We start from the raw sequence: 12,998 nt of genomic DNA on the forward strand, positions 1-12,998 counted from the left end.
CTTCCCTCCCCCAGCATTAGCTGGGCACTTTACCAAACCCTATTCCACTTGATCACAGTAAAATCATACACCAGCCAGCACCAAAGGCAGAGCTAGAAGAGACTGACTATCATAGGTTAATTGCACCGACTCCACTTAGAGAGGACACTTATTCATACCCTTTTTAAGGGTTAGGCTTTCCAAGTACCCTCAAATTCCTCTGCTTAGCCTATTTGCACATTTTCTTTTTGGCTCAACTGCTAAATCAACTACACAACTGAAGCCTACTAGGCTATTAATGCCCACAAAAGTGATAGGTCAAAGACCTCAATAGGTCAAAGGGAGAGCTTCTTGGATAATCTTTTCATTCTTCACATTACAAAGCTAAGCCTGTGAGAAATGATTTCTGCTAGAAGCCATTAAATTCTAAGGATTTATTTTCTAATASAGTGCTATTTTGAAAATGTTCTGGGGAAATAATTGTCACTTTTTGCTCCAACCAAGAGATTAGAYGAAAACGTTGTTCTAGTCCCTGTCCCTATGTCCTAGTTAGAAGGTCTCCAGCTCAAAGGATCCTTCATGACACCCTGCACTTTCTTCTGGTGCTACAGYGAGGTCTTGGTTTCTCCATGCAGCCCATGGTAAGATTTGAGTGTTGCTCTCAGATTGTCTTGACAGGGTCAGAAATCCTTTTTCATAAAGATGTCTATTTTCAGAAAGAAATGACCTAGTTATGTATGTAGATAAATACTGAAGCACAGATTACAGCCCTTGCTTCTGTTAATAAATGGTTTCTGAAAAAGACAGAAACCACTTTTAACATCCTTAAAATAAAATGGTTCTGAATTAGATAGGCAAAGACTTTCAAAATCATTACTAGGACCTTTCTTTCCTCTGTCCTCCTCTTTGTGTAAAAGTTCTCATTTTTATAAAACAAYAGCTCTGGCAAACAAATATACTTCATTTTCCTTACCTGATGGGCAGTTGGGAGAAAAAAAAAAAAGTCTCAATGCAAATAGTGAAATTCCTTTAGACAGGTTAGGTGCAAGGCCTGAGAAACTTCCCTAAGCTTAAAATTTAACCCTGGGTGTTTATGATGGGMTGCTGGACTTTTTGTAATTTTTTGAAGGATAATATCAAATAAAACATTCCAATTAAGAAAAGAGCTATTTATTCTCCTAAAAAGAAAGAAAGAAAGAAAGGAGTTCTTTCTGTGAGCTTCTGCTTGCAACCCAGCCTTTCATGTACAATTTCAAGTAATCATTTACTAGGTAAGCTAAGTTTTCTTCCTCTTTCTTTTGAGTGGTTCATGTTAAAGATTGCCATCTCTGAGAAGCTGGGGAAGTCAAAATACATTTGTATTCYGTGCAGGTCTTAAACTGAGGATTCCCAGAAGATTCATGTGCTTTTTTTTTCCTCCACACTGAACAGGGTGCAACAGAGAGCTCATCTGCAAACAGTTTGGATAAGAATTCATTATTTCATTCACATACTGCTTCAAGTAAGCAAAGATGAAAGGTCCTTTGCATGGGTTCCAAAGTATGAGTAATTCCTGGTTTATTTAGAATGAAAACAAAAAATATGCCCATTTTTTGTCAGTATGGTTTAATTGTTTCTCATTTATGAAACAGAAAATACAGTCAGYGCACTTCTCCTATTTCAGATGATTTGCAGAGGCTCAGTGCTGAGGACTGAACAAGCAGCAATAGATCTTATTTTCTGCCCACTATGCGTTCATAACAAAATTCACTGATATGGTACTGGATACGACTTCCCTGGATCAAAGATCAGCGCAAAGACRAATCATGTTTTCAACCTTGTGTCATCAAAGCAAAGTTCATTTTGACTGCATCGCTTTAGTCCTATATCTCTTTCAGCAGTAGTTTTGAAGTAAAAAAAAATCCTCCCTGTTTCTGACCGAGACTTGTAAAAAAATGTTTACCAGTGAAGCTCACCTCTTCGTTCAGAGCTGTTGCAGAGGTTCCTCTATGTGCCAACAATCTCTGAGAGCTGGGAACATGAGTACCAGCAGAGAGCTAAAATAGCAACAGGGGAAATCTCTGAAAGAGCCCAGGATGCCAAAACATGAACTTGGACACTTCCCAGAGCCGTAGGAASAGTTGTTTTATCATATAACTAATCTGTGTGTGCACATATATATAAATATGTATACATACATAGCCATGTAAATGACAGTTGACCATGACAGTTGCCATGACCTGTAATGAGCTGGGAATTCAATCACCATGCGATGCAGATTAAAAATCATGCTTAATTTTTTTTTTCCTTGATGGCAATGCCAGCTTAGAACATTATTGTGGGGTAAACTTCAAAAATTTATTCTGCTTCGACTTACTTGTCAAATTTTACTAGCTTCACATCACTCATATTACAGCAAGAAAATAGGGCAGTCAATTTCAGTTGAATTTCTTGCCAGTTTTATTTTTACTCCTCAAGACCTATTCAAACTTTGCAATGTTTTGAAGCATAGAGACCATTCATCAAATAAATTCTGAATACAAGAATAATCTCATTTGATACACGATCCCCAAAGAATCACTGCCAAGCTGCTCACAGAGATAATTTGGCAGGCAAAGATGAGCTAATTGCAAAGAAAAAGAAACTTCAGAGCAACAGTTATGATGCTGTTTACTCACAGTAAAAATTTCTGATCCCGTCAGTCACATTTGTTTGTACTCTGAACGGTGTTTTCTATTACATGTATATATATATATTTAGTTAACAATCCTTTAATTATTCATAGTCTAGATGAACACCAGCTTTGGTACGCCACCACTTTGATACATGAAGCCAACCCCAATAGCATTAGCACATAGCATTTCATGGCACTGGATTTTAGTAGCTGAAGGTGTACCCTATGCAGGCAAATACATGTGTCAGTTCTGAATGTCCTGAATTTCATTTCTAATACCCAAAAAGACCAATAGGAAAATGCTACCCAACTTTATTGTCTTGCACTTTCCCTCTTAGCCACGTCTTCCTCTCTTGTTCAAGCTCCATCTCTATGAAGCATCTCGAAACAAGCAAAAACCTTTCACAATTTAACCTTTAGCTGTGTCATAAATCACATAAATGCTCAGGCTGATGTGTGTTTTCTTGGGTCCAAACCCTGCTTTCCCCCAGCCCAGGTGATCCATCCATAAATCACAAAAATACATAATCACCACAACCTTGCCAGACCCAGGAGTGGTTTCTTAACAGACCTGAGCCTTTTATCTCCTCTCCAAAGACCCTTTCCATTACAAGGCAAGGTCTGTCCTCCTTCCTCCACCTCCCACGTCCAGAGGCTCCTCACTGGTGCTGGAGCAAGGAAAAGCCTCCCCTTGCAGAGGGGGAAGGCCAGGCAGCAGCTGCAGGGCCGGGGAAATCAGCCAGTGATTTCAATTCGCAGAGAACAGGGTAAGAGGAAAATTCCTCATTTCCCTCTTTGCTTTAAAATAACTTTCTAGGAAAGGCTAGTGGAAGCCAGGGCAGGTAGCATCCTCCTGCCACGTGACTCCTGCCAGGAAGGAGTAAACATAGTGCTAACAAAAAAACATTTCATTATGCAGAGCCACACAGCCTTAGTCTTAGAATCTCAGATAAATACAGGTTTTCATATATATATATATATACACATATATATATACAAAATGGAATGTTACAGTATAACAATAAATAAATAAATATATATAAAAAAAAGTCCTTTTTTTGTTGTTTCCYTCAGGTGTAAAATCAGAATAGGTTCAATTCAAAGTCCCAGATGTCATCATAAGATGTGTCTCTCACACCAATACTGCCCACAGGTATTCATGTATTCAAAGGAGCGCTGGCAAGGGGAGGTACTGCAGGATCTTGTCTGCAAGTAACTTGGCACTTCCCACACTTGTCTTTGCTACATACAGGAAGGACCTATCAGAAGAGAAGTTTTATTATTATTAATATGCAGAGTTTCAAGTGCTAGAATAAAGATCTGGGCTATGTGTGTTACCAAATAGTGCCTTGTTTTCCCTTGTGCCACTGGATAGTAGACTAAATTTTTCCCCTTGCAGCCTCATCAGTAGAGACCAGCTTGGACCTACAGAAATGGCATCTCTGGAAGGAACAGATCGTATTCACAAGCCACTGCTTTTTTCTTTAACCTCCAAAGCACTCATGCTAAGTAAGGGTACACACATTAAGTATATTATGTAATGAGGTGGAGGATTTGCAGCACAAAACCCACATGTGACTATCCATCCTAACTTACAGTATCTTGCTCAGTTTTTACCTGCCTTGAATTTCCATCTTTCACTACGTACCACAACCTCATGCACGTGCTTTCTCTCGTCTTGAACATTGCTAAGAAAAGGCCCTGTTGTACTTTCCCGTGCTCCAGAAGAGACTGCTGGTGAGCCAGTGACACCTCAGTCTGTGTGAATCAGCCAACAACTGAGGCTGGGATGTGCTGCCGTGGGTTTTCCGCATGGAAGCATGCGCTTCTTCAAAGGATCACATTTTTGCTCGAGACACTTCCCTGAAGCCATTTCCTCAAAGSTGCATATGATTTCACTCTCTGTAGGTTACTTTAAAAGCTGCTGAGTTAACAGCGTAGGGGCATGACCACTTTTGGCACAGTCAGCACATGTATAAATACAGCAACAGAGCAAAGTCTCCTCCACAGAGTGCCTAATCACTAAGAAAACTAACATTTTCTGGCTGTTCCCGTGGTCTGGCATGTACAACCCACTGAAGGCCTGACTGAGGGACCTTGCTAAACAGGTCAAAGTTTYCATGTCTCCAAACAACGCTAACCTGCTGGAGCAGACAGCGTGCTGCTCAGGACTGAGCAAGCCTTGCTGGTAACAGCCTTGTCCCTCTCTCCCTGTGCCAAACCCTGCCCGAGTGCTGCAGGACGCCCTTCGAGGTGGCATGAAGCCCAGTGGTGTCCCGTATGAGCCGAGTCTCGGTAAGCCCGTGCTGTGGCTGAGCTGTGGAACAGCTTGAGGGTCTGTTGATATGTGTGCCCGGAGCTGAGGGCTCTCAGACTTACCCAGCAGGGCCAGGCTCGGCGTCTCTCTGCTCCGTGCAGCTGTCTCAGGCAGCAGCAGAAGAGGAAGCTGAGTAGGAGGAGGGAGATGAGAGGAACTAACACCCCAAAGGTGGTGGCAAGGGCTGGCACCACAGCTGTGTCCTGACCTGTGAGGAAAGTAGCAGGTGCTCAGATGGTTTTATGCAGAAAGAAGAAAAAAGGTCTGCTTCAGACATACCCTACCAGGGGACAGGAAGGAAGTTCTGATGTGGGCGCTGGGAACACGTATCAGCAGTTACCCAAGAAGCATATCCAGCTGACCTGCGGTGGGTAACCTGATGCCATGGTCACACTCACAGCACTCACACCTATTGCTTTATTTAGGACTGGCATGTTATATTTACATGCCAGGCTAAATGATCGGGAAAGACTGCCGAGTGCTCTGCAGAGCTCCCAGGGGCGAAGGACATGTCACTGTGTGCTAGTCACCCAGCAGGAACCATGTGCTGCTCCACTAATGCCCATACCTCCTGCAGCTCCTGCTGCACCTCTTTTCTCCCTCCTACCACTCTTCAAGGTACCTTCAACATTTTGATATTCTCTCCCATGGTCTCACCCAGGAAGCATTTCCCTTTCATCCCCCCACACTATGCAAGGAGCAGGGTGCACCTGCACACACTTTGATACCAACCCTCAGTCAGGCCATGCATGGGCAGAACCAGGGTCTTATTTAGAGATGGGTGTTGAATCACACAGGCGATGGGGTGCTCCTGGAAGATCCTGGAGAGGGCAAGGGTGAGGTTGCTGATGAYGGTCACAGTCTGGTTGCTGACTCTTCTGCGGTACTCCCTTGGTATCTCCTGCAGGGTGCTGGGAAGCTGCCAGGTGATTTTTGGAGCTGGCTTCCCTGTTGCTGAGCAGCTTACTTCCACCACTTTGTCCTTATCCTTGGCTTTGTCTGGATTGGGTATAAACTTAGCTTCTACTTTGGGATCTGATATGCCTGTAATACAAAGGAAAAATTCCATTGTTTTCTGTTTATGTTTAAGCAAGGGTCAAGGAGAAAGGGCAGCCTTGTTTTCTGATCTCATTTCCTGCTCACAAAAAGCTTGGAAGTGACAAAAGAGCTGGAAGGTCAACAGGTATCAGACCTGAAAATATAGAATTTGGCAAAAGCGGACACAAGGGAGTAGAAGCATGCATGGTTCAAACCAAAGCTTAACAGGAGCTTCCAAGCTGAGGAGTGTTGTTAATGGATAATTAAAAAGAAACTATGGAACTGCATGTCCTTCTCTATCTGAAATGACTGAATAGGTGCACTGAGTTCTTGCTCTTRTCCTTTAAGTTTATCGTCACAATTATCTTTATTTGAGCTGACTTGAGCACCAAAAATCTAAATTCATCTATTTAGCCAAGAAACGCTTGGTGAATTTGTATATGATAATGCCACAGGTCTTCCCTTGTGGAAGCTGTGTGTATGTGCACAGGCTAATGCATACTGTGCATGGGTTAATTTAGGTTGGAAGGGACCTCCGGAGGCCGTCTAGTCCAAGCTCCTGCTCAAAGATGGTCTAATTAGTTCAGATTACTCGGGGCAACATTTATACAGGCACATAACTCTATGTGGGAGCAGTATCTGCAGGTTTCCACACAGCAGCTCACCCAGTTTGCCTGCTACTTCAATGCAGATGTGGATTGATCCTATAGGGGCCCAAACCATACTCTACTCTAGGTGCATGTTGCAGAAAATATTCTTTATATAATGTGTAAGTACAGTGGCTATTCTGATTTCATTAATGTTTGTGTTAGTATGAATGCCCTGAGATTAAATAAGTATCTTTTACTGTATAGAGTAGCACTATGTATATGTATCACTATTAACAAAACCAACAATTTGCAATACGGTCAGCACAATGTTTATGCTGAAATTGTTTTCAAAACACTAGTAAACCTATCACTATTCTTTASCAATCATGTTTAATTTTCTTAAGAAAAAATATTCTTTTTCCTCCTGGGCAGGTAAATGAGGATTCGCAAATAAAAGAGATAGAAAAGATGATGAAATAAGCCCGTCAAAGGGGAAAAAAAGCATATGCCAGTTGCCCAAGGGCAGCTATACTTCCTCGTACAATTCCATATACACCTCACAAAACTATATGGATCTTACAAGTCATAACTGCAAGAGAGTAGAAATTATATACTGTTTTAATGTCTCTACTTCATTTATTTACTATAGTTGTGCCTGTTTATAAGAATGAAGCAACTATTTCTCAGCTTTTGCATCACCTGTAGGCAGAAATCCATCATAGTCCCACAAATAGAAACTCACTAAGGTTACTCTGAAAGCGAAAAGAAAAGCATTTAGGGGAATTTCAGATGGAATTTCTCAAAATCTCCCATGTGTGAAAGGACAAATGTCATAAACAGCTTATATTTTGATTAATAAATGATCTTTGAACTTCTTCTTTCACTCACAGGATGCATAAAAATAACACCTCCACCCACAGAATTAACTTAAAATATTATGGTTCAACATCCAAAAACAGCAAAGGAAAACTGTCACAAATGTTTCCAGTGAAAGGGCTTTATTGGAGCATCACTGTTAAAAAACAGACTGCAGATTAGTACCGTTGCCCCAGTCTGGCATTTTTCAATCCTAACCCATTCAAATAGATTGATGTGAGCCTTGGATGATAAAAGTTCTATGAACACAGAGAGAGATAGTGAAAATTGCACAGCATCATATCCTGGCACACATAACTTCCAAATTCAGTCTTGTTCTCACTAAGCAGTCCTCTGTCTTCCCACATTAGACCCAGGGGATAATTATCATCCCACATTAGACCCAGGGGGAGGTGTTAGATGTTGGTGATTTTGTTTAAAGACTTGACTCTGATCTCAGATAAACTTTTTTTTTTTTTTAAGAAATACTGTATAACTAGTGATTACAGAAATCACTTTCCAATTATATGAGCATTAATAAGCAACTCTGTGCCTCAGTTTCTATATTTAAGAAAAAGCAACGACACTTGTTCACTGTCCTGCGGACTTCCAGGCAGCTAGAAGGTATCAGGAAGGAAACAGATCTGAACATATATCTGAAGAAATCCCAGCAAATTCCTAAAGCGTGTTTTGACTCAGCAAATCTAGACCATCTTCAAATGTCTCATCTCCTTCCCGCCAACACCTGCTAACTGTCTCCCTTTGTGGGTTTCATTCTTATCCTCCATATATCCTTGTTTGGCACTGAAGGATTGCAAAATGTTGCTAGGGCAAAACTGGGGGGGAAAAAGAGCATAGAGTTCAGAAGAAACACACCAAGCACCTGTGAAAATTCTCCAAAAAGATTTTGGTTGCAGAATGGACGACTGCCTCTTCTTCATTTTACTATTTTCAGACAAAGAGGTCTGAAATCCCATCAATCTGTACCTGTATTTTTTCATGTACCCAGTGCTTAGCATGATTTCACTTCCCCGTGGCCACTATGTGTAGATGGCACCCATCCTGGAACACCCCTTTTTGGAAGGTTGCTATAATCGGGCAATAACTAGCCTGTAAATCCCCTGGCAGTTCCCTCTTGAGGGCAAACAGATGCCATCATTTCATTTTAAGCCAGTGACTATGTAAGCTGTCTTGTGTACCTTGCTCTAAATTACTGAGCATTAGGAGATTGCTCTTGAATTCACATTCCCAGCCTACAGGAATTCTCTCTTTTAAATAAGCTATTCTTATCGTTGTGGCTTGTGGAATGAGAGAGAGAAATTATATTTAACAGGCTGTAGGATGTGGGGAAAAAGAAAAGGACATTTTGTGGTGGGCCAGAGCCTCTAGAGCAATGAGGAAGAGCTTTGGAGAGTCATGGCATAGAGGAAGGGATGCTCACAGGACGTAGTGAGGATGGGGCATCCATTACATCCTCAAATAAAATTCCTGCAGTTTTAAGCACTCTCTAATTAATTGGGTGCATTTAAATGTGTCCTCAGTTCAGATTTGGGAGGAATGTCAATCCTCTGTTTCACAAACCAATCTACTACCTCTCTAGCCTCCCATGCTCTGCGTGTTCCAAGCATCCAAATCTCTCTTCCGCAGTGCCTGATATCAGGAGCCAGGGGAAGGACACAGAACAACATCACAACTGGTAAGTCTCATGGCCAAACATTCAGTTTCTTTACGCTGACATTGCAGGATGTGTTTAATGAAACATGCTCCAGGGATCCCGCATTGATCTGGCCCATGAGCTGGAATCGCAGTACGTGACCACTAAGCCAGGGCTTGTGGAGCAGGGAAGTCACCACAGGCTTATGCCCACTGGTTGGAGAAGTGGAACACTTCTCAAGTGCTGTGTTTTCACCCACGAAGCAGGAAGAGGTGTTCACAAGTGCAGATTTTTTTTGTTTTTCAAGAGTGGAGATCCGCTCAGGGATGAATCATAGCCACAAGGCTGGTTATTTTGGGCAATATTTCCCTCAATTTGGCAAAAAAAGTGAAAGAAAAGAAATCTAATGCTGTGTTTAGGTTCACAGCAAGAAAGGGATCTAGCTGCGAAGTCCTGTGTTTTTCTGTAATGTATAACTCAGCATTTACCCTCTGCATGACTCAGCATTGGGTTTTTCTTAGGAGCACTTTCCTCTTAATGTCTAAAATACTGAGTGAATTTCTCTGCTAATTTCCCTTTTTTGCTCAAAGAACTTTCCCAAGAAGGGGGCAAAAGATCTTCTGTTTCAGACTTGTTTTCCGCTCATATTTCCCCCTCCTTTTTGCTATTGCTTAAGTCATCTTTCCCCTACAAGCCAGGGCCTGGGGGGTTTCCTGCAGATGAGACTCCTAGCACATGAGTATGTGTATATGTGTGTGTTTATCAGCAGAAAGATCTGGTACTAAAGATCTGTTAAGCTAACTGATACTGGTTTGTGCAATGTATTCATGGGGCAAAATCCACCACCTGCACCGTATTTCAGCCTTTTTCACATCTATTTCTTGAATCTGGTCTATTTATGGCAGGTAATTTATCACCAGTTTTACTACTGAACCAATTTCCCCATATGTTAGTCACGTGTACGCTACTCTGCCTTTTGACACAACACGCCTAAGCCTGAAGGCAGAGTGATAAAACATATTTAATTTACATGTKTAGAGGCACAGAAGCAAGAAGAAGAAGAGGAGCTTCAATTTCATGCTTGTGGCAGGCCAGCTGACAGCACAACACAGACCTAGGGGAACTTTGGGGAAGTTGCATATTGAACGTCAGCCTCGAATGTAGCTATTGTTGACTTCAAGGGGAAGAAAATTCAAGAACTACTAAATACTGCTTTCCCATCAGAGGTAAAATCAGGGAGGGAGGGAGAGCCAGAGAGGAAACCGAGTGATTTCCCACAGCGGTTTTGCAATGTGACCGGTGGTCAGAGAAGGTTTTCCCTGGAGGGGAATGGCTTGGTCTTCAGAAAGACCTCATCTAGTTCACTATTACAATGCCTTACCGTAAACCTTGAGGCACATCCTGCCTGTGACAGCCCCAGAGGGAAACGTGTTGAAGATGCACTTGTAACATCCTTCATCCTGGAAAGTGACTCCCTGAAGGGAGATGGCCGAGGCTTGGAGCCCGCTGTGGACAAAGCTCACGTTGCTGCCGTAGCTCTTCACAATCTTTTGGCCATTCACGGTGCTGTAAGTTGCTATATTGTCGTCTTCCCCTTCTGTTTCCTTCTGCCACGTCACTTGTAGCGCATCTTCGTTCGTGATCAACCGGCATGAAAAAGTAACATTTCCACCCGCCTGGACCTCCTGGACCTTTCTGTGCATCACCTGCACGGATCCTGGGGGAGAAGAGGACAGCACATTCAGCACAGCCTGTGCAGGTGTCCCCACAGCTGCTTGCGAGAACAGCTCCAGAAGCCTTCCAGGAAAAAATAGAACCGCAACTAGCAAGAATTCCCYCTGAGAATTTCACTGGACATAACATCTCTCACCGGACTTTATGTCAAGGGCACAGCGGAGCAGAACTGCACCAGTGCCCGCAACAGTGGAAGTCTCTCTGCTAAGGCTCTTTGCCCACTGGGAAGCACAAAAGGGGCTCCGGTTACACCAGTGTGTTACACCAGTGTGTAACCTCTCCTGTGCCACGGCCGGAACCCAATTAGTAAACCTGCTAAAAATTCTTACCCATGTCATTATAACYGAGCACATGCAGTTATCAGAGACTGAAAATAGAACAGAAAAAAAGAACCAAAAGAAAATCCTCCATTCTCATTTCTCAGGCTCAAGTTCACTAAAACAACAGAGCCCTTCCTGAACATCCACAAACCAAAAACATGCTGAGAAACAATGAGAACAAGAAGTATAATCTATTTTTCATAGTGTAAACACCATGGCATCAAAGACCTCCAGACAGAAAAAAAAAAAACCTCTTCCAAAGTAATAGACAAATGTGGAAAACTATTCAAGGGAGGAGACTGACAAGATGTTCGGGTGTGCCAGCTTAGCTCCGTGGTATTGTTGCTCTTAGAATAACATTTTTTAAAAGTTTATTTGTATATATCTGTCCATACAGCAGCATGGGAAGAGAGTTATCAGCAGGCACGGATAAAAACATATSATTAATTTGCAACCCTGAAAATATATCACTCAATTTACAAGGAAACCAAATCGCTATGCAATTTTTCAAGGCGGATGAGGTGGTCTGTAGCACACAGAAGATACTGCTGTCCAGCTGGGGCACATCTGAACTGCTTTCCATAGCACGCCCACCGCCTGCTCTGCCTGCAGTTGGGGCAGGCAGATCTCTGCAGGGGACCACGGGGCCACTTGCCAAGCTGTGTACACATTTTGCTATTCAGGGCTCCATGTGCTGTAGGCAGAATATCAGCTGTTTTAGAACAAATCCAGCCGTGCACCCATGATTTTAATTACAGACATAAATGTAACATACAGACAGTCCTAGGGCTCCAAGGAGACGCTAACAACCACCATGTCACTCACTATAAATTCTTCTGTCCCGGCTAAAGAAAATCAGTGCTACACTCTGATTCAAATCCCAGCCAAAACAGGAGCTCAGAACAAAATATCCAGCCGTATAGGTGAGAGGCAACATTTGGCTATTCACTTGTTTTACCACTTGAGCATTGTTAATAGATGCATACATATATCTGCAGCTTATAAATGCACAGACAGTTAAATACAAATACTACAAGTTAAAACATCAGTGAAACATTTGAAAGCCCATAAGAGGAGTGAATTTGTGTGCATGGCCAGAAGGGCCCACAGTGCTCAGTCACTTCAGGTAGGACGTGCAATGATGAMCACAGTGAAGAGCAGTGAATCAGCCTGCTGACAAGAGCATCTCGCCAGCTCAGGTCTATAGCACTGCTATAATAATACAAAATAAAATAATGATAAAAAATAAAAGAAAGTTACCTGTTGTAAGAGTCCAGACTGCAGAGAGAAGAAGGCAAGTGACAATCATTTTGTTAGCTTCAGCTATCAGCTGCATCAGCTTGTTCTTGCTCAGCAAGGCAGACAAGAAGTGGCCCATTGAGCAGCTGCTTCCCTTTTTTATAAGCTTTGCTTTCATTCTGGGGATATTCCGGTCACATCACATACAGTAAAAGGGGCCTCATTAACTCACCCTGCCCCTCATGCTCCCAAACAACAAAATTTGGGGGAACATTATAACAGATTTCAGAGCCAGAAGCTGAAGATTTCCCAGGCTGACCACTAGCCGCACAGGAACAAAAGTTCAGGGTYGATTTTTCAGAAATGCGTAAAGTTAGGGATTTTTGCAGGTGCTCAACTAAAAGCCTAGTTTTATGATAGCTTAGCTTTATAATATAACAAGGTTTGTAATAGCCTGAGTACCAGACACCTATCTGTTGCCACCCACAGTGCAGCTGGGTTCACCCGGGCTGTACAGAAAAGTAGTGCAGGTGAACAGACCGGGCACGGGAAAGAGGAAAGTCAGCCCCAGCGTGGACCTGAGCCGGTCCTTCCCTCTTGGGTGAGAGGGCCGGGAAAA

General features: G+C 42.6%; 1 protein-coding gene across 1 annotated transcript; it reads right to left on the reverse strand.

Moving 5' to 3' along the window:
* Window positions 1-2,744: 2,744 nt before the first annotated feature.
* LOC112949514 (nectin-3-like) lies at window positions 2,745-12,518 on the reverse strand. The gene is made up of 5 exons (XM_026041954.1): window positions 12,401-12,518; window positions 10,468-10,803; window positions 5,682-5,993; window positions 5,012-5,157; window positions 2,745-2,855 (listed from the first exon to the last, which is right to left on the reverse strand). Exons 1-5 carry the CDS (start codon window positions 12,516-12,518, stop codon window positions 2,745-2,747), a joined length of 1,023 nt encoding a protein of 340 aa, XP_025897739.1.
* Window positions 12,519-12,998: the final 480 nt, after the last annotated feature.

This window comes from Nothoprocta perdicaria, unplaced genomic scaffold (genome assembly GCF_003342845.1).
Source record: "Nothoprocta perdicaria isolate Ctin4 unplaced genomic scaffold, notPer1 scaffold_102, whole genome shotgun sequence".
Lineage (NCBI taxonomy): Eukaryota > Metazoa > Chordata > Aves > Tinamiformes > Tinamidae > Nothoprocta > Nothoprocta perdicaria.